Source organism: Notolepis coatsorum (genome assembly GCF_963971535.1).
Source record: "Notolepis coatsorum genome assembly, chromosome: 20".
Taxonomy (NCBI): domain Eukaryota; kingdom Metazoa; phylum Chordata; class Actinopteri; order Aulopiformes; family Paralepididae; genus Notolepis; species Notolepis coatsorum.
The window spans coordinates 70,003,463-70,026,886 of NC_140184.1; the positions used below are offsets into that span (position 1 = coordinate 70,003,463).

Genomic DNA, 23,424 nt, shown 5'->3' on the forward strand with positions numbered 1-23,424 from the left:
CAGTTAAAACCTGTCAAGTCAGCAGTCAATGTGTATATTTTCAGCATTTTCACGCTTGTTTACCAACGATTTTGTTATAGTGTAGTATAAGATGAAAAGATTCGAGCTCTGTGTTAGGTGTGAGCCTGTGGCACAACAGCAATATTGCCGTCTCCCAAAAACTAAGGCTTGCCAAAAAGCTAGTTTGAATCAATTTTCTTTTTTTTTATATAATTTTTTTTAAACATGACATAAAATTAGACACACGAGCATTAACAGTAAATATCCAACGTAAATCACAGAACTATACATTCCATTTGAATCAATATAAATGTAGCTTACGAGATATATACCTAATACTTGCAATCCAATACAATACATACATATGCTCTTGCTCGCTCTTCCCCCCAGGACCCCCACTTGGATAATCCATCCATTTTCATTAGTTTCTAACCAGGAATTACAATTCATATTCTAGCCTTTATTCTCTCCACCACTTCTAACCAGATTGCAATGCTGGTTTCACTGACACCTAAAATTCTTGCTGTATATATCTCTAGATAAATCACATCGAGATAGGTAAGAACCCATACCTTCCGGCACATTTTATCCGGTTGAATCCATCGTGATGCTATCAGCTTTTTAGCTGCTGTGAGACCGGACAAAACTGGTCTCTTTAGCTGTATAGAGGCTGCAAACTGAGAAACATCATTCAACAGCAATACAGAGGGCTGTACAGGTATGTTCAGAAATAAAAATTCTGATAATTGCAGGGTCACTTCTTCCCAGAATATCTTAACAGGTGGGCAATCCCAATACATATGCAGTCATGGGAGTAGTAGAGGACAGTTACAGTTAGCGAAAGCACTGGACTGCCTGTCTAAACCGATGCTCCTGAGAAGCACTGGACTGCCTGTCTAAACTGATGCTCCTGAGAGGCACTGGACTGCCTGTCTAAACTGATGCTCCTGAGAGGCACTGGACTGCCTGTCTAAACTGATGCTCCTGAGAGGCACTGGACTGCCTGTCTAAACTGATGCTCCTGAGAAGCACTGGACTGCCTGTCTAAACTGATGCTCCTGAGAAGCACTGGACTGCCTGTCTAAACTGATGCTCCTGAGAGGCACTGGACTTCTACTTGTATACTCTATTTGTATTGCAGGCATGGTCACAGAACTAGGACAGAGCGGCTTAGGCTCAGCTTCTTCCCCCAGGCCATCAGAGCCATGAACAATGTACATTGAGTGCTCAGAACATTGAACTGTCCACACACAAGCACACATGAACACACACACGACACACACACTGTGCACGCTCACACACGAGCAGCCACTTAACACTTTAACATGAGCGGGCACACACTCATGTCGCACACACGCACACTTATGGCCAAAGGAAAGGACACTTTAAATTAGAATAACAGGAACAGTGTATTGCACTACCAAAGCTAACTAGCATGTCACACATGCGCTGTAAATAACTATGTACAGATACCGAGATGTCACTCCATGTTACCTGCTACCTGTTACTGCACAATGTTGTTTCTTCTTTTGATTCTATTATATGTACCACTGTATTGCACATCGTTGCGGGCAAGACCACCCGCATTTCATTGTATACCTGTATGCCGTGACAATTAAAACTCTTGACTTGACTTGACTTGACTTGAGAACAGTATTCTCCTACTCTCTCCTAACCCAGATGACTCATTGGTGAAACCACCAGTCCGTCTCCAAGAATCTGGCAGAGATGAGATACATTCAGGATAGAATGTGTTATCTGAACTATCTGCACCATAAATACTATCTGTGTGATAAGCAGAAGATTTAGCACATCCCACACTGTGCTGACATCATTCAACATCCCCATAATCACACCACAGTGGAAATATGAGCTAGTCATATTCCTGGAAAGAACACATTGGTAATTAGGAGTGCAGATGAATGCTGTGAGGATCAGGCTCACTGTTGCACCAGCACAGGAAGGACAGGTCAGACTGAAGCCATTTGTCAAGTTGGAATAAATACGGAACAACATTTGCAAAGTGTTTGTGTTTCTTCAACCAATCAAAATCCAGGGCAGGGATCAAAGTGATCGCTAGAAACACAGGGGGCCATCGGGTGAAAGGATGTGTGGGGGGGGGGGGGGGTCCAATCGTGACTGACTGTGACTGTTAGCTCCAGAGCAGAGGTAGAAGGTGCTATTCCATAATGAAACTTTAGAGAGCTATGGTAGCTGATTCATTTGTTTTTAGAGAGCTATGGTAGCCGATTAATTGGTCTTTAGAGAGCTATGGTAGCAGATTAATTTGTCTTTTAGAGAGCTATGGTAGTTTATTCATTTGTCGTTTAGAGCTATGGTAGTTTATTCATTTGTCTTTTAGAGCTATGGTAGCAGATTAATTTGTCTTTTAGAGCTATGGTAGCAGATTAATTTGTCTTTTAGAGCTATGGTAGCAGATTAATTTGTCTTTAGAGAGCTATGGTAGCAGATTCATTTGTCTTTTAGAGAGCTATGGTAGCAGATTCATTTGTCGTTTAGAGCTATGGTAGTTTATTCATTTGTCTTTTAGAGAGCTATGGTAGCAGATTAATTTGTCTTTTATAGCTATGGTACAGATGCAGCCATTAGTGTTCCTAACCATTTTGCCGCGGTGGTCTCACGACATGGGAATTAATTTGGAAACCAGGTTGCTGTTCTGTTATATGCCACCAGGTGGTGCTGTTCTGTTATATGCCCGCCAGGAGGTGCAAAGTCTGTTAACTTCATTAGACGGACGCTACAACGTCCTATGTCTACAGACTATGAATTAATGTTGCTGAACTAAAGAATGAATAAGTAAAACGTGTCAATTCAGCAGTCAAAGTGTATATATTAAAACGTGACAAATCTAACTTCATTAGACGGCCGACGCACGGCTCTCTTGTCCATTCATTTCATCAGAAGAAAGCGATCACAACGCTGTTAGTGTAATGCTTTTTGGTAACAATAAGTTTGTTTAAACATGCAATGTTGCTGAATAAAATAATTAAACAGTTAAAACCTGTCAAGTCAGCAGTCAATGTGTATATTTTCAGCATTTTCACGCTTGTTTACCAACGATTTTGTTATAGTGTAGTATAAGATGAAAAGATTCGAGCTCTGTGTTATGTGTGAGCCTGTGGCACAACAGCAATATTGCCGTCTCCCAAAAACTAAGGCTTGCCAAAAAGCTAGTTTGAATCAATTTTTTTTTTTTTATATAATTTTTTTAAACATGACATAAAATTAGACACACGAGCATTAACAGTAAATATCCAACGTAAATCACAGAACTATACATTCCATTTGAATCAATATAAATGTAGCTTACGAGATATATACCTAATACTTGCAATCCAATACAATACATACATATGCTCTTGCTCGCTCTTCCCCCCAGGACCCCCACTTGGATAATCCATCCATTTTCATTAGTTTCTAACCAGGAATTACAATTCATATTCTAGCCTTTATTCTCTCCACCACTTCTAACCAGATTGCAATGCTGGTTTCACTGACACCTAAAATTCTTGCTGTAGATATCTCTAGATAAATCACATCGATATAGGTAAGAACCCATACCTTCCGGCACATTTTATCCGGTTGAATCCATCGTGATGCTATCAGCTTTTTAGCTGCTGTGAGACCGGACAAAACTGGTCTCTTTAGCTGTATAGAGGCTGCAAACTGAGAAACATCATTCAACAGCAATACAGAGGGCTGTACAGGTATGTTCAGAAATAAAAATTCTGATAATTGCAGGGTCACTTCTTCCCAGAATATCTTAACAGGTGGGCAATCCCAATACATATGCATAAATGTACCCTCATCACAATTTGTACATAAGGAACATAGAGAATCTTGTCTAAGTCCCATTCTGTTCAATCTTATAGGAGTCAGGTATGTCCTATGAATATAATTAAGATTAATTTGTTGATGATCCGGGTTGCGTGACGCAATTCAAACGTTTGCCCAGACTTCTTGCCAATCAAAATCTACTTCCAAGTCTGGTATATCCCTCCTCCAGACTGAGTCTAGGGGAAGGATTACATACGAAGATGTTAGTAAGTGATGATAAGTCAGATACAAAGCCTCTCGATGTCTCTCTTTCATAGAAGAATTTGTGATATCTGTGGTGCTCAATTGGTATCTTTAATGGGACTCCATGAGCCTTCAAACATTCCAATAACTGTGCGTAGAAATAATATGTGGAACTGGTGAGGTTAAATTTTTTACGTATATCTTGATAGCTACAAAAACCCCGTTTGTTGAAAACATCTCCCAATGTATGTATGCCCTGCTTTTCCCATTTGGGGTATCTGATAGGTCGTTTTCCAATAAGGAGTGCATTGTTATTGAATAGGGGAGTATGGCTATGCCATTTATGTTGGTTAGAATATTTTTTCTGTGTTTCACGCCATATCCGAATCACATGTGTAATAAGAGGGCCAAATTTCAATTCGCATTGCTTAATTGATAATATGGTGTATACTATGTCCTGCAGTCTATGTGGTGCTACTATATTTTCTTCTAAGTTTCTCCAGGATACAGACGCTTGGGAGTCAAACCAGGTTGTCAGTGGTCTTAAAGAGTACGCTTTAAAATAGTGGTAAAAGTCTGGAAATGCTAAACCTCCGTCGGCTTTGTTTCTCTGTGCGGTGGATCTTTTTATTCGTGGAGGTTTGTTATTCCAAATAAATGTATATGCGGTGGAATGTAATTTTTTCCAGTAACCATCAGGAGGGGGTAACGATAACATTGAGCTAATGAAGTTGATTCTAGGTAAAACATCCATCTTAACTATTGATACTCGGGCCTGTACTGAGTTTTTAAGTTTGGACCACCTGTCAAAGTCGTATTTGATCTTATCTTGGAATTTTGTGTAATTGTACTTCACCGTTTGGCATATAGTAGGGAATATTTCAACTCCTAGACATCTGAAGTGTTTTACCATTGGTATTTTTTTCTTTTTTTTGCATGAACAATATTACGTCGTCCATATAAACTAATATGATGTTGTGTGCCCTTAATTGCGATTGGTTCTATGGATTGGGATTGTCTTATATACTGTGCTAAAGGCTCTAATGATAAAGCGAATAGTCCGGGACTAAGAGGGCAACCCTGTCTGGAGGAGCGCGATACAGGAAAGATTTCGGAGGTAATTTTACCTGTTGTAATCATGGCCGATGGGTCTTTGTATAATACTTTTATCATATCAATGAATCCGTTTCCTAACCCCATCCTTTCTAGTACTGCCCATAAATAAGACCATTCCAACCTATCAAAGGCTTTCATCGCATCCAAGGACAGCATCGCTATAGGTGGAGTGGCATCCTTGCTGGCATCTAGCACATGTAGTAACCGTCTTATATTATCCGTGATCAAGCGGCCTCTTATGAAGCCAGTCTGATCAGGATGAACTAAAGATGTCATATGCTTTTGAAGTCTGATGGCTAATACCTTGGAATACAGCTTGATATCGGTTCCGAGGAGGCTCAAGGGTCTATAACTACCGCAATTGGTGGGGTCTTTGTCTTTTTTAAGGAGGACTGTTACAGTATGAGTGCAATATTGTCTATCTTATGGAAATTCCCCTCCTTGATTGAGTATAAAATCATATTAAGTAATAGGGGTCCGTTTTTTTTCCTTTATATATAATTCATTTATAAAATGTACAACCCCCCCCCCCCCCCCCCTACATTTACATGTAAAAATGTACATGTAAAAAACATACATATACAAATAAAACTCTTGACTTGACTACAGTGTTTGCATTTACATGTAAATGTAGGGGGGGGGGGTTGTGCTGCCTATCTCTCTCTCTCTCTCTCTCTCTCTCTCTCTCTCTCTCTCTCTCTCTCTCTCTCTCTCAGCAAAAGATTTAAGCTCAGCCCGTGCTTCTATAATGTCCGAAGTCAGGGCCATTCTTCAGAGTAAAGAAACTGATTTTATAGTACAGTATGTCTGCACTTTATGTGCTCAATTCATCATTCATGTCTTTCACATTCTACTAAAACTTAATCAAACCATAAACAAGGTGGCCTGTTGGGATGTTAGATCCTAATGTGAAAAACTGTGATTTTATATGTCTGCTAATTTTACCCTTGCTATTATTTGACTTACTAGTACTGTATATTTGTATATCTTGTATGTCATAAATGTCAGGAGGAAACAGTACTGTATCTGTATGTCATGTATGTCATAAAGAACAAGACGCAAATATTATTGCTCAAGATGTAAAATATGCATAAAAGATAGCCACTTATACTATTCTGAGAAGATAATTAATCTGTATCGCAACCGAGTCACGGATTTTGTCGAGGTAGGTAGCATTATGTCGGGAAAAATGAAATGAAATAAAGAAATGTGAATTAAAGAAGTTAAAAGAAGTTTAGCCTATTCAATTGTTTTAGAAGCCTATAGCCAATGCCTGCGTGTACGTATTTTAACACTTTCAGTGCCGGCCGTGTTTTCCTTTTTACCCCCTTGAATGCCGCCACCCACTTCAATGATAGCGTTAAAAACGCATAATCTATGTTTTAAATTATGGCTATGTGTCTAATCTGCCCGTCGCTTATCAATGACTTGTTTGCAGTCAACATTGTCGAAACGGATTGTTTTTTAATCGGTTCATATCCTTTTTATAGCATTTCGAAAAGCTATCGTTCTCTCGAAAACTTCAGGAAAATAGAAAGATTCCGTCATAAACAGCATTTATTGGAATATTCTCGAATACACTAGACACGTTGTCATTTGTCTGCCTATTTATGAATCGTTTTCAAATAAACGCTAGATTATCGATAGTATATGTGTACTTATGCACGCTATAGAAGCGAGCTGAGAAATCGATTCTCTTATTTCCTCAACAGCACACACACACACACACACACATATACACATACGGGACACGCTGAGATATAGGTAAAAACAGCTCCGATTACCCCAAGACTGGTAACATAGATTCCTTACCTTAGATCAGATGTTCTCCAAAAAGAATATTCCAATTCCTGATCGCCATTCCAAATATCGATCGCGTTTATTGATTGATTATTGGCTGCTGTAAATATATATTCCAGGCTGCTTTCCATCTCGCGATCACTTCCCTCTTCATCAGATCCCTCGCCAGCATAGTGGAGCCAGTAGGCTCCCCCCCCCACAGATCCAACAGTCTAATCGAATGGCCTGCAGTTACACAGGGATAGAAGATAGGGGGCGGTATTTTCCCATCGGAGCTCCTAGAGGGGCTGCTGTACCAACGGGAGACTCGGTTGATGAAATATGAATTCAGATCGCTAATAAAAAAAAAACTACAATTTGCGTCGTCAGCACTCAACAGGGGGCATGAAATAACGACATAACACGTCGCTGGCACTCAAAGTGTTAATGCTCCGTGGACGACTGGCTGAGGACTGCGAGGAGGGGGAATTGCAACTGTGTACAAGCAAAACTTTTACTGAGTTCGGTTAATGATGCCATAATTCAAACTCAAACTGAACAGTGACATCTCCTTAGCAAACGACCTCAATACCTTCTATGCGAGGTTTGATGCTGGTAATAACAACACCAGCTCACAAGCCTCGGCAATGGGGGGGGGGGGGTCGGCTGCTGATGGAGGCGCAGTGTTCAGGGTAACAGAGCATGAGGTGAGGCGGACCTTTAAAAAAGTGAATATCAGGAAGGCAGCAGGTCCGGACGGCATCCCCGGCCGCGTCCTAAAAGTCTGTGCCGACCAACTGGCCCCAGTATTCACTGACATATTTAACCTGTCCTTAGAACAGGCTGTCATCCCCACCTGCCTGAAGAAGTCCACTATTATCCCTGTACCCAAAAAATCCAAGCCTGCTTGCCTCAACGACTACCGCCCTGTAGCTCTCACCTCCATAGCCATGAAGTGCTTTGAGAAGCTAGTAAAGGGCTACATCTGCTCCTCCCTCCCCATCAACATGGACCCCCTGCAATTTGCATACCGCCCCAACAGGTCCACGGAGGACGCCATATCCCATGTGCTGCACACAGCAGCATCACACCTGGACAAGAGGCAGGGGAACTATGTGAGAATGCTATTCATCGACTACAGCTCGGCATTCAATACCATAGTCCCCTCCATACTCATAGCCAAGCTCAGGGACCTGGGCTTGGGCTATGACCTCTGCCAGTGGGTCTTGGACTTCCTGACTGGCAGACCCCAGGTGGTGAGAGCAGGCAACTGCACCTCCTCATCCATCACCCTCAACATAGGGGCCCCCCAGGGCTGTGTTCTGAGTCCCCTCCTCTACTCCCTGTACACACACGACTGTGTGGCTCAGCGGAGTAGCAATACAATCGTCAAATTTGCTGACGACACAGTGGTGGTGGGCCTGATCTCTGCCAACGACGAGAGGGCCTACCTGGAAGAGGTCAAGGTCCTGGCGGGATGGTGCCAGGAAAACAGCCTCTCCCTGAACGTCAGCAAAACAAAGGAGATGATTGTGGACTTCAGGAGGTCGGGGGTCAAGGACTACAGCCCCCTCAGCATCGACGGGGCACCGGTTGAGAGAGTCAACAGCTTCAAGTACCTCGGAGCCCACATATCCGAGGACTTGAAATGGACCATACACATTAACAGTGTGGTGAAGAAGGCACGACAACGCCTCTACTTCCTCAGGCGCCTAAGGAAGTTCCAAGTCAGCCAGAAGATCCTTAAGAACTTCTACTCATGTACAATAGAGAGCATCTTGACCGGCAACATCACCTCCTGGTTTGGGAATAGCACTGCAAAAGACCAAAGCAGACTACAAAGAGTGACACGTTCAGCCGAACGCACAATCGGAGGGGGGCTCCCCACCCTCCAGAACATTTACTACAAGCGTTGCAAGGGGAAGGCTAAGAGAATTATTAAGGACTCGAGCCACCCGAACAACTGCCTCTTTGAACTGCTGCCGTCAGGCAAGCGATACAGGAGTCTCAAGGCGAGCACAGAAAGACTCAGAAGTAGCTTCTATCCCCAGGCCATCAGGCTGCTAAACGAACAATGAATGAACACTACACAACAACAACCACCAAACACACATAGCACACACATCCACACGCACACACTCACTTTAAACAAACACACTGCAGCACCCACTACACACACTTTATAGCACACACCCACTTTAAACAAACACACTGTAGCACCCACTCCCCACACTTTATATTTATGGATGAAGGATTGCACTACAACTCGTACACCTTACTGTAAATTGTACCTAAAATTGTACCTCATCCCATTTCTGCTTTGCACTAGATAGTACTGTACATTAGTACACTGCATAGTTGTGTATTGTATATTATATGGTAACTCAGAACATTGTACATATGTCTATACCGAACAACTGTGACCTCATTTTCTTCTTCTAAATTCATGCTATATTATGTTATTATGTTATTTGATACTATCTTGTCTAGCACAGTCTCTGGAGCGTAACAGTAAGAAGCATTTTGTATGAAAGTATTCTGTACTTCTGTATGACAACTATTAAAGAACTTGAACTTGAATTTTCTGCTGTGCTTTTAGGCACACACAAACGCTAACTATACCAGCATATTTTCATTCATAGGTGAGTACTGAAAGTGACCGAAAGTGAGGTGGAGTAGAGAGTGCCAATTTTTTTTAAATGAAAAGAAAACAGCAATTTCACGGAGAGAATATGTCTGGAAAAAGGAATAACTATCTATCTATCTAGATTAATAAAATGACATACAGTACATGTACAATAATGTATTTAGCAAAAACACGTTGGCAGAACACCATTTCATTTTATAAATTAATTATATATAAAAGAAAAAAAACAGGATTCGAACTAGCTTTTTGGCAAGCATTAGTGTTTGGGAGACGGCAATATTGCCACTGTGCCACAGGCTCACACATAACACAGAGCTTGAATCTTTTCATCTTATAGTACACTATAACAAAATCGTTGGTACACAAGCGTAAAAATGCAGAAAATATACACATTGACTGCTGACTTGACAGGTTTTAACTGTTTAATTATTTTATTCAGCAACATTGCATGTTTAAACAAACTTATTGTTACCAAAAAGCATTATACTAACAGCGTTGTGATCGCTTTCTTCTGATGAAATTAATGGACAAGAGAGCCGTGCGTCGGCCGTCTAATGAAGTTAGATTTGACACGTTTTAATATATACACTTTGACTGCTGAATTGACACGTTTTACTTATTCATTCTTTAATTCAGCAACATTAATTCATACAGTCTGTAGACATAGGATGTTGTAGCGTCCTATGAATGAAGTCACCAGCTGTAATCGAACTGAATATAACTCGAGCTTTGTCGAGCGCGGAGCTCCTCCAATGAATGAACAAAAAGCCGGCACGTCGGGCCGTTGTCACCAGCTGTATTTGAGCACCCCTGCTGGTCATTGTTACCGTTAATACGGTGCCCAAACGTTGGTCCAACGACAATTCATGGCTGCATCTGTAGCTTATTAATTTGTCTTTTAGAGAGCTATGGTAGCAGATTCATTTGTCTTTTAGAGCTATGGTAGCTTATTCATGTGTTTACCTGGGCAGGTTATTGGATCAGTGTAGTGCAATACTGCAGGGTGAGGGGATATATACCTGGGCAGGATTTATGATGGGTGTTTTCAGTGTTTATTTACCTGGGCAGGTTGCAGGGTGAGGGGGTATTTACCTGGGCAGGATTTAGGATGGGTGTTTTCAGTGTTTATTTACCTGGGCAGGTTGCAGGGTGAGGGGGTATTTACCTGGGCAGGATTTAGGATGGGTGTTTTCAGTGTTTATTTACCTGGGCATGTTGATCAGGCCTCCAGGCCCCTGTAAGCTCATGAAGTTGTGTCTCAGGTTGAGGTGAGTGATGTCCTGGCTGTAGAACAGATACTCAGGCACTGACTCCAGACTGTAGCAGGACAGGTCCACCAGACTGACTGTCTGAGATACCACCTACACACACACACACACACACACACACGCACGCACGCACGCACACGCACACACACATAGGAACAGAACAAGATCAATTTGACAACTTGTTTTATAGTTTGGACTAGGGCTGTCCCCGACTAAGGATTTGGATGGTCGACTAGGATTGGCCAAAATTTGCCGTTAGTCGACTATTGGTCGACTTAAAAAAAAATATATATATATATAATATTTTAAAAAAATTGAATCATTCCATTTGGGCTGTGTGGGGTGCTTAATGTCTGAAGGAGTCGACTGAAGGCTTCTTGTCCTCTGCAAAAGCATGCAATTGGTCCACTGATACATCTTGATATTTGTCTAGTCTAGTGTGTTTATTAGATGGGTGAAATCCTCTTTCAGTGCCTCTGTGCCTGTTTTCGTAGGCAGTTAGCCTCTGGTATGCGTGCCATTAGCGTTAGCCACTGTCGTGTATTTATCTAAATGAAACATGAAAAATAGCAGCTAAACTGTACAAAATGATTAGACAAATTGCTGATTTGACAGAAGGAGCAGGAAACACCATGTTGGTTATCTCTGTGGCACCAGGCGTAAGAGGTTGAGACAGTGACTCCCCCGACCAGGTGCCAGAGCATTAAGGTCATAAACTGACCCCTCAGGACTATAGTGAGATGGGCAGAAAGGAGGGGTATGTACTTTAGCTAAAGAAGAACAAAAGCTTACGTTGAATGACCCATTTCCCCCACGGCCTTAGTTGGTAAGAGACTAAAGAGGAAGGAGGTAATTATCTTTGAAGAACAGGAAACCAAACTGAAAATACAGTTGGGGTCAAAAGGTTTATTTGCACTAGCTAAGCAATTTCAGGTTACGACACGGCAGCTGTTCAAGAAGACTAAGGCCCAGAGGTCAGAAAGGTGACACCGACGGTTGGAATCTCCCTTACACATCTGATTTGATTGACTTTAGGAAATACATTTAACAGGCTCAATGCTATTGGAATTTAAGTAGAATGCCACCAGTTATACATTAACTATAGAATAGTTAGACTAGACAGGTTTTAAGACCTTAAGGAAATAGATAAAACTAATGGCTTTGTCAGAGAGATTAGTTAGATGTCATTAGAAAAACAGTGCAATCAATAAATGTACTAAAAGGGAGCTGTCATACCAACTCACCTTAGATAAATAGGTTTGGCAGGCATGAAAAGTTGACAACAAGTGAACCAAATACAAAGACATTGTTTGTAAATTAAGGTTAATACTGAACAAAATACTTAGTGATCAAATAGAGCTACAAACGAGATTACAGATTACTTTAGAATAGATAATACAAACAGTAGGATATAACATTAAATAGTTAAATTACATGAGTTACAATATGGGCATAACTTAAAACTATTAGGATAATGGTAGTCACAATAAAGAATAAAATCTCTTAATGCTAAAAGATAAAACTATACAGTATTGGTCAATGGTTAATCAAGAAACCAGTATATTATTTCTGTTGAAAAGGACGTATGCAATGAATCTGTTCACGGAGAGAGGAGCTGAAAGGATCCCCTAATAAGGTAATATAAATGGCTAACTGCTAAAACAGCCAGGCGGATTCTACTGTGTAACGGTGTGTCAGCAGACCAGGCTGACGTTTCACTCAGCGAGAAGGAATTTGGCCAATGGAGAAGCCCGAGCCCTGGAAGACACGTCTCCGGGGGCGTTTGGGGGAAGTTCCTTCTTCTTCCCTTTTTAAGCAGGGCTGATGGAGATGGACGAAAACAGACAGACCTGGAGCGACACACACACCGGCTGACAGAAGGAACCTGGAGATGAGCGCTGGCGACTGGAGCGCTGAACCTCCACCGACGGAGAGAGACCACCCCGGAGACTCGAGAGCCGAGCCGGAGACGCACAGAGCTATGGACCCAGACAATGATAGACGATCGCCTCGCAGCAGGGGAGCCAGACTCCCCCGAGGGTAGACGAAACCAAGCGCTCCCAAACCGCCGAGGATCCGAAAGCAAGGTTGCCCTGACGACCAGCAAACCACTAAGAGAGGACTCGTGTTTCCATGGACAACCTGAGACAGAGAACCGCACCGGAGAAGAAGCACTGATCGGCCGCAGCTGATCAGATCATGGACAAAACTGCCACACCAAAGAGACGATTAGATTACAGTAAAGATCTTGTACTTGTGAGAGAAGAGGTTGGCCAGTCGACTACGGCTCCTTTCGACCGATTAGTCGACTAATCGATTAATAGGGGTCAGCCCTAGTTTGGACTATATGATATGAATGATGCATTTCCCATTTGTATGTCATGACATGTATTTGCTGGGCAACTAGTTAAAACTGTCCCAACAGGATACACCATATAATAATAGGCATTTGTACACTTCCTGACCTATTTTATATGTACACATGGTTATTTTGCAGGCAATATTTTTTGCAGTGCAGTTCAGTGTTCACTAGATATATAAATAAATATATCTATATATATATCTCACTATAGGGCGGCTATGTGGCGTAGTGGGCAAGGCACTCGCCACGAAATGCTGGAGACACTGGGCTCGTCAGTTCGAGCCCAGCGTTCCACATTTGCTTTCAGTTTAGCTGGTCGTCCGTACTAATACACATTGGCCGTATTAGGGGGTGGGAAACTGATGGGTGGGGATCGGGCGTTGTGGACAGCGACTCCTACAGGGCGGTTGGTGCGCCTGCGCAGTAGAATCAGGAAGTGTCGGGGGCAGCGTGAGCCTCCCACGCGTTACTCCTCGCCACTGAGAGATCGAGCTGCGCAGGTGAAAAGATGCGACTGCTGTTACCTCAAGTACCGGAGGGGACTTGTGCTATGTATGACTTAGTCCACATTGCAGCCGGCTTGTGGGAGGCAAGAAACAGCGTCCGTGACAGGGGAGGGTTGAATTGGATGATACGAGATTGGGATGGGAGAAAATATAGAAAATGGGAGAAAAAGTGGATAAAAAAAAAAAATATCTCACTATATTGTCATTGCTTTCGATTCAATATACTGTATAGTCCCAGAGCCACGTCTCATTTAAGTACATGTGCTGAATGCATCTGAACAAATAAAATAAGATTAGCCCCAGAGCCACAGATTATTCATATGTAAATGTGTTTAAATGTCTTATTTGTTGAATGTATAATTCATCAGCACTGGGTGCCTGGCATTAATGCAGCTTCTCTAGACTGAGGCCAGTCTCTCACATTCACCAGAGAAACATGTACTGTGTGCAACACTCCAGAAAATAGGCCAGTTGCTCAGCAGAGCGTGCCGTGATGTCACCGCTTTTTTAGAGAGGAACAAAGACCCAAAAGTCGGATAACTATTCATCATCTGGCTTCCTATTTAAATAGGCCAGTCCACTTTACATAAGGCAAGTCCACTGGTGAGAGTGGGTCAAAAGATAGATAGCGTCTTGACACAGAAGAGGTAGATGGATAATTAAACTAAGATGGGCTGTAGGTAGTCGTGCTGACTCAACTCTGGGTCACTGCCTTTGTGTGTGTGTGTGTGCGTGTGCGTGTGCGTATGCGTGTGCGCGCGCGCGCGTGTGTGTGTGCGTGTGCATGTGCGTGTGTGTGTGTGCGTGTGTGTGTCTGTCTGTCTGTCTGTCTCTGATGAACTTATCACAGACCCCTGTGTGGTTGTGAAGGCCAACATCACAACACCGCAGGAAGAGACTGTCGAACTGCACAGAGACTCTGCAAGGTGGGTTGTTCTTAGCATGAAGCAGTCTGACATCAGGCAGCACTGGTGTGGACTCAGATTACCTGGAAAGCTAGCTTGTTTGGAGTTTGCTGACCACTCAGTCTCACACTCAGTGTTTAAGAACATCGCTGTTGGTGAGGATGTTTTTTAATTTACCATCAAAGCAAGACTGCAGGTATAAATACAATCTGTCCACTTGGTATCCTCAAACCCACAGTCCATTCTGTTTAAATCATCAGGATTCACAACACCTAGAATCCATTGCACACATAACAAATGGATGTAATGCATACAAACACCTGTACATTGCTCGTCATGACCGTATTGTGGACATTGTGTGATGCGGTACGGAACATATCACCATCTAGTGCAGCAATGTACAAACATGCTAGAGTGCAACCAGAGTGGGTTGGCCTTACCAACGATGTCTTTGCTAACATACCAAATACACCGGATGTTGTTTTTGTTGACACCAGCCACAGGGAGGTGCTGGTCATAGAAGTAGGCTGTACCTGGGCGGCTACGTGGCGTAGTGGGCAAGGCGCTCGCCACGAAATCTGGAGACGCTGGGCTCGCCTGTTCGAGCCCAGCGCTCCACATTTGCTTTCAGTTTAGCTGGTCGTCCGTACTAATACACATTGGCCGTATTAGGGGGTGGGAAACTGATGGGTGGGGATCGGGCGTTGTGGACAGCGACTCCTACAGGTCGGTTGGTGCGCCTGCGCAGTAGAATCAGGAAGTGTCTGGGGCAGCGTGAGCCTCCCACGCGTTACTCCTCGACACTGAGAGATCGAGCTGCGCAGGTGAAAAGATGCGACTGCTGTTACCTCAAGTACCGGAGGGGACTTGTGCTATGTATGACTTAGTCCACATTACAGCCGGCTTGTGGGAGGCAAGAAACAGCGTTCGTGACAGGGGAGGGTTGAATTGGACGATACGAAAATTGGGATGGGAGAAAATATAGAAAATGGGAGAAAAAGTGGATCAAAAAAAAAGAAGTAGGCTGTACCTTTGATCTGTACATGGACCAGGCCTTCCGGGACAAGTATATCAAATACCAACCACTGCTCAATGTGATGGCCGACCTTGGGTATAGGTGTAGATATAGTGTACTTGTATTCGGAAGTCTTGGCCATGTATACAAATGCACCATAACCGGTCTGAGAATTGCTGCAATGTCTAAAAGAAAAGCCAAACAAATAGCCAAATATTGCTCTGTCTCAGCTATTATTGGCAGCTTAGCCACGTGGAGAAGGAGGTGCTATGTGTACCCTTAAGTGTTCAGTGCTGCTTGGCCCCCGATACATTTGGTTCCCTGTTTATGTAATATAATTTGTGGAACCAAATAAAGTATTCAAATGTGTGTGTGTGTGTGTGTGTGTGTGTGTGTGTGTGTGTGTGTGTGTGTGTGTGTGTGTGTGTGTGTGTGTGTGTGTGTGTGTGTGTGTGTGTGTGTGTGTGTGTGTGTGTGTGTGTGTGTGTGTGGAAGGCGATAACCCTCTACTCAAGACAGCATCCTTAAGTCTAATACACCGCTCACGGGTGACATATTTTCTAGCTGCTCCTGAGTCTCCAGTCTTATAGCAGCAGCTATAGGAAAATTAAAGGACTATTAATAGATCACTCCTAGCTTCATCTGTGGTTCATGCAGCTGTGGTCCCGTGAACAAAGCCTTCTAATATACATTTCTCTCTCTGATAAGGCAGGGGATGTTCAATTTTAAGCGGTAGTTAATCGCTAGCCAAAACTAGCTTAGCATTGCAGATCAGGTCACCTGACGTCACCAGTGTCATTCTCTGCAACATCTGGTCATTTAGGGTTAGCAATTTGGCTTTTAAAAATTGGAACGTTAAAACATAAAATCCTTTGGTGAAATGCAGTACCAAGGACAACACGGGACGGGAGAGGAGTGAGAGGTCAATAGGACTCCTATACAGTAAGTGAAGAGGCTACTCACAGCCACTCAGGCTATAGTGACTGCATCACCACATAGCTATCCTTCCCACAGACACGGCCTAGGGTTTTATTTTAATTAATCTTTTTGATATTCTTTAGGGCATTTCTGCTTTGTTGTGGATAGGAGCGTCAGAGAGAAATTGAGTGAAAAGATGGGGGAGGACATGCAACGCATGTCCTGGGCCAGATTCGAACCCAGGACGTTGCGATCACACAGTATGCGTCTTAATGTGGGGCGCCCTGGCCTAGGGGTTGACTGACTCTCAACCACACATATTAGAATAGAACCAGAGCTAATTCCTGAATAGCAATAGCAAATGTAAGCCCTGGTGAAGTTAATGGGACTGCATTGTCTGCTACAGTAGTAGCCTCTCATTGATGTTTGATCCAGAATAATTAAGTTAACCTGAGGAGGCTGAAGCATCTCCTTGTTCAGTACCTACAAGCAGCAGCTAGCTGACTTGCTGAAGTTATCTTTGTTTTTCTTTAGTTTTTGCAGTGGCTATTGCCTTGCAAACACCCCATAACTAGTCAACGCTAATACTAGTCTATAACTATTACTATAACTAGTCAACAAATCCATTAAACTTTTACTACTATTATTTGTAATAAATTGCCAATTATTTCTAATTATGTGTCATCTAAATTTGCTTGTTAAGATTTGTGTTGCCAACAATAAGAAGTCCTCACACCCAGTACAGCTACACTGCACAGGTACTTCAAAATATTCTTCTAGGGTATCTAGGGACATCTATGGACCTCAGTGAATGTATTCCCAGTGTCAGAAATATTGTGTCCATTACTAGGCTTGCTTAAATTGTGATGAAACAAAGGAGAATATGAATTATTGTAAGGGTCCACCTGTCCTAGGACCCTCTCCTCCTTTCCATCCTCCTCAACAGCCCCCACCTGTCCAAAAAATCGAAGGACAATGGGAAGATGATTAAACAGAAGGTTCTGTAGATACAGTACTGAATTCTCTCATCCGGACCAATGCAATTTGAAATATTATTATAGAATATAGAATAGCAGACTTATAAATTACCTTATTATAGCCAATTCGCACATTTATATATATATACATATATTATCTTTCAAATGGCCGAGTTCAATTTGGATTTAGTATCACCAGGCGTGCATAAGAACAGATAATGAAATCTACTGTACTTTTTTATTTTGATCAGGGTGCAACCGTTTTTAAACTAATTTCAAATCTAACTGTTGCTGCGTGCTAAAATAGGGAAGAGTAACTAACTGTGCTTCAAATTATCTCAATAATGTTAAGTGTTGTGGTTTATTATCCTGAATAATAAGAAATATAAAAAAAATCCATACAGAAGTATGACACTTGAAACCCCATAGAGGCTTTCAGGAAGTGTAGTTCTGAAAAATGCCAACGCTGATCGACAGATAGCGATGTCCATTACAAAATGTCCGCAAAAAAACTCGCCTCTCGCGAAATAAACCTGACCAAAACGAAAAGTTAAATCTATCTAATAACACTTTAACCTATTATTAAACTAACGTATTGATGATAATATACATTATAAATGCTGTTGTGACATGGTTATGATGTTTATACTGGAAAATGCTTGGGGAAAAAAAACGATACTTTTGTCAAACAGTCTGGAGAGATTGATTTATGACATGATGTCATTTTGGGACCGGCGTTGGGCTCAAGAGGTTAAAGTCTGTTATGTGTACTTTCACATGGTGGAGGGTCTACTTACTGTCTTTTGGTGATACATTCACATTGTGGTGTGAGTGTGGTGTCACTAATTGGTGGGTTGTAATTGACATATTATGTTCTTTGTTGTAATTGACACTAGGGATGCACGATATTGCTTTTTTGACACCGATACCGATACCGATAAATGTATGCTCCTCAAGCCGATAACCGATATCGATAACCGATATTTATTGTATTATAAAACATTTTTAATGTTTAATGTTAATTTTTTTTGATCAAATTTATTTTTTTTTTAACATGAAACAAAACATATCACAATACAATAATAATACATAAAAAGACTTCCCAGGACAATAACTTAACACCAACTTAAATGTGACCTAACCAGACAACAGAAACAAAAGCCAAGACAACAGTTTTGACTGATAAAGTGACCATATTTATTTTTCCAAATGAAAATTCACAATCCGTCAACAGCTTGTGGTGCATCCAACCTAAGACGCTCGAAGCTTTTTGTTCTTCTTTTTTCAAAGCGGAGCCTTGATAAAGAGGCTTTGAGTGGACACATCACCACCACAACAACGGGTCACCTGCGGCATCACCATCATTAGCATCGTTTGCTAAATTAAAGAAGTTTGACAGAAGGGCAACCAGCCAGGCAGCGCCGTTATCTCACGGGACGAGTAGCTACATTAGTTAGCCAACAACCAGCCAGGCAACGCCGTTATCTCCCGGGACGAGTAGCTTCATTAGTTAGCCAGCAACCAGTCAAGCTAACGTTAGCATTCGGGAGATCCAGCAGCTTGTCGATGTGCTAATAGCCTCAGCAACCTAACGTTAGCTGGCTCCAGCAGATCGACAAGCTGCTGGAGCCAGCTAACGTTAGCTTGCTGAGGCTATTAGCACATCGACAAGCTGCTGGATCTCCGCGACGCTGAACTGCATGCGCCGGTCTGTCTGTCCGTCGTGGCGGTGGTGATGCCGCAGATGACCCGTCGGGCTGGATGTATTGCAAGTTGTTGCCCTTTTCCCCCCTTCTGGAACGTCTGCATTGCATTTATTACAAATAGCAAGCGATCTTTTTACTCTGAAACTCCGAGTACCGACGCGGCCATCTTTGTTGTTAACTTGCGTGGCTACGTCACAGCCAAGTAAGGGAGCGCTGGATTTGTGTAAAACGCCCTGTTCCTAAACCACACGCTGTCAGTCGTAGCACAGTACTGACAAAACGGGGGGAGCCTTTAGTCAAAACAAACGCACTTCAGGCATTTTTTTTTACCAAAAAATATATTAAATTATCGGAGCTATTAATAACGTTATCGAGTTTATCGGGATGACGTCATAATTGCTGATATCGGCCCGATAATTATCGGCCCGATAATTATCGTGCATCCCTAATTGACACACTTGCTTTTGTGTAATCGAACACAGGTGTGGTGACAAGGCTCCACGCCCTATATGAGCAGACCAGGGCCCTGTTTCTTGTACCTGGTTCAACTAAGTCGATCAAGATGTCATTATCCAGCTTCAGTTAACCCGATGTTCGAAGCCGGGATTTTCCTGTTCCTCGAAGGTGGATTCAGTCTCGTTAACTCAAGCCAGACTTGCGACTCAGGCTAAATGCGCGCGGCCGCTTCAGGCGAAAAGCCAGCACGTATCGATGGCAGAGATCCTGATTCTCTAACGGCATTGATTGATTAATTGATTTAAAACTTTATTGACAGATTGCAATACGGCTCAATCGCCTCGCCGACAAGTTAAATGCGTTATCTATAGGCTAATTTTAAGTCCCTCATTACCTCAATCAATCAGATTATATTTCTTTAAACTTGCCTGCTGGATTGAATAATCAAATGAGATCTTGCTAGCGAAAATAATTAGTTAAACTTATACAGAATTACGATACGGCTCTCTTACCCATTGATTGATGTATAGTCGATCTTTAACTTATCTCCAATGTGGTCTAACGGGTTGTTGTTTTGACTATCACGCAGACGACCGGGGTTCGAGACCCTAGTCTTTTCCTTCTTTTTGCAATATAGGAATAATTCAATTTGGTGCACGTTGAGAGCTATATAAAGAATGACATCCTCAATGCATGTAGATTTATAATATTTTAACTTAAAACCAGGCTACTTTGGCGTATAATCATTAATATTATATTCAAAAAAATCATATTGGAAACACCGGGTTTTGAACCCCGGTCGCTGGGTTGGCAGGCTTGAGCACTACCGCTGCACCACTGTGCCAGATGGGATAAATTCATTGTTTATACATTAATGAACGAGAGACCCGTGTTTAGAATATCCTTTGTTTTGAATGAAGTTTATCTCTTTATCCTCATTCATTAATGTGACGTCAACGGCTCATTCAATTTCTCAAATCCGTCAAACAGCGCATCTCATCAGACATCTTAATCCCAGTTACAATTAAAATAACCACATAATGTGTACATCGCACGAGCGAGCGCCACGGTATATATAACGTGCATTATTTAGGACAAAGTGAATTTAGTATCAGCATTTTGGGTCTATTTTACATTTCAAAAGCCCCCTCTGGAAGAATGGAGCACAAAAACGTAATTCAGAATGGTATAATGCAGATCGTAGACTGTGGGAATAGTTTCAGGAAACGGGCTGTCACTTCTTTGCGGGGGCGTGGCGATGGTTCAGGCTAACTTGAACTTAAACTCTGCTTTCGACCAGGCTCAAACTTTTGGATCTGTTGTCATGGTGATTTGGAAAATCCACGTACGGGGAACCGGAAAGTCCGGCTAACTCAGTTATCCAGTTAAAGTTATCTGGCTAACTCAGTTATCCAGGTACAAGGAACGGGGCCCAGGAGCTCGTCATTGCTGCTGCTCTCTCACCTGTGCTCTCATCTTTTTGCTCTTTGCTCTATTTTCTTTTTGTCCACTGTCATTTGATTTAGTTGTATCCTGAACCAAGGAGGCTGGTACACCCAGCTCTCCACTTTTGTCCTTTAAGAAATAGTTGTTAAATAAATATTGTTATTTTTGGTAAAAACGTGTCCGACTTCCATGTGAAGGAATCTATGTTTTTCAATGTGTATATAATGTATATTGGTGGGTGACAGCATCTACTTAGCCGGCAGTCAGTGTGGGTTAGCAGCAGACTAGGCAGAGCCCATGGCTCCGAGGTCATTCGGCAGCTTGTTAACATAAACACTGATAAGCACTGAGAGCAGGCATGTTTGGTCAGAGAGCTATGGGGAGAGTTTGACATAGATAGAACCATGCTAAAGGTGAAGAGCAGTTGCTATGGCAGCGCGTCACATAGTAACGAGAAAAGGGGGCGGGCCCCCGTTGCTAGGGGGAAGACGTTATGATGTGAGTTTCTTCCGGGATAAGTTAGACTGAGATACGACGAGCAGACGCGTTGATCAGAGACTTTCATCCCTCCCCACCCTCGCTGGGTGGGGGAGGGGAAATAGTGACACATCATCACTAGCTTCAGCTAACAGGAAATGGTGGTTGGTTACGACAAGAGAGAGAACCATTGGAGTAAAGAGATGAGAAGAGACGGTGGAGGAGAATGAATTAAGACTGAACAAGGACAATACAGAACGGTGTTTTCCATCTGGTACAGAGGCTTTGTTTATGGAATATGCAACGTTTTCCAAGAAAGGTACCACGTCTGCCAGTGTCGAATTCTTATGATTACGGATTGCATTAAGGGGGATGACAAAGTTGTACAGCCAGTATGAGAAGGTCGACTTCAGAGAGAGAGAAATAAACACAACGCAGAAACTTCACGAACACAGATGATGAGGTGATACTGGCTGATTACAGAAACATCTAACACATGTGTCCACCATTTTGCAACCAAGGCCTACCGGGAAACAAGCCATATTTCCTGTGACTGTTGAGGCCTTAGGGAAAGTCATATATGCTTGGTTGTAACATGGGGGCTCGAGTCCGGTCTTCAAACAGGTGAGTATGCTCTTATTTTGTAATTTATAATTTGATTTGACTGTCTTGTATGCTTTAAAATAGTTAGTTTAGACGACACTACAGGTAGGTAATTTCATAATTTCTGGCTTTTTGTTAGCATCCTGTGGACCGCTTAACCCTGGGGCAGTCATTGAAATGATTAGTACCATATACCTGACGGGTGTATGGTCGACATGATCTTTGGCTGGTAGCAGGTCTGGTTGAAGAAAGTCAGGTCTACAGTGAATAACTTTCAGTATAGGTAGGTTTTAGGGGGCCAGGTAAATGTAATTAGTTGGTTAGGAACTGATGTAAGTTTTTTGTTGTTATGGTAAACATGTGGTGGTCTAACAGTCTTTGGTAGACTGCAGTTTAAAATTAGAAGCTATTTGATAGTCTTATCAAATTATAATGAGCACCTGTTTGAATGTTGTGCATGACCAGGAAGCGCAGTGTTTTCTGTTTGAGGCTTGTTGTTTGAGTTAACACAAGAGGTTTAGCCTCACATTGTTTGTGTTACTGGAGAGAGTTTGTTCCAGCATTTTGGAATGAATGTCTAAAAGGAAATTAATCCACAGGGTATGATCTGTGTGTATTTGTAGTCCATAGTGTTGATGTTAAGTTCAACTCAGGTCTTTACTAATATTAAGTAGCGTAGTCTACTGTGCGGAGGTTTGGCGATATTTAGTTTATGACCAGTGCGTCCACGTGTGCGCACCAGTATGTTATGCCATGTGATTTAGTTCCATTGCTAACATAGAAATTTGTGGATACAGGGAGTTGGAATTTGAACAGCAGGTCGTAAGGACGGCTGGTAAATTGTTTATTTCTAGTATTATATTGGACATGTAATTGAGTTTGAGCTACATCGTTTGAGTGGAGCACAGCTGTTAATTATATTGTATCTAAAGCGTATCTCCTTGTTGTCGTTTACTGTGAGTGTACTTAGTAAAAATGGCGTTAGACATGGATGACTTTGTTGAGGAACCAACGAGAGAAGGTGATGAAATGTACCAAAGATGAGTTAATGCAAGTAGCTGGTCATTATTTGATAGAGCTTGATGCAGGCCAAAAGAAAGAGAATTAGCTAAATCGGTTGATTGAGGAGCTGGATAAAGCAGAGTGTTTTGGTGTGGCTGCCGGTAAATCTCTGGGTGAAGGAGATGTAGATATCAGGGCAC

General features: G+C 42.3%; 1 protein-coding gene across 1 annotated transcript in view; it reads right to left on the minus strand.

Annotated features, from left to right (window-relative positions):
- Positions 1-23,424, minus strand: part of phlpp2 (PH domain and leucine rich repeat protein phosphatase 2) — a gene marked incomplete at its 3' end in the record, with an annotated part of 293,323 nt that overhangs the window by 94,619 nt on the left and 175,280 nt on the right. The window contains 1 exon segment of the mRNA XM_084337142.1: positions 10,790-10,944. Coding sequence (XP_084193268.1) covers positions 10,790-10,944 — 155 coding nt within the window.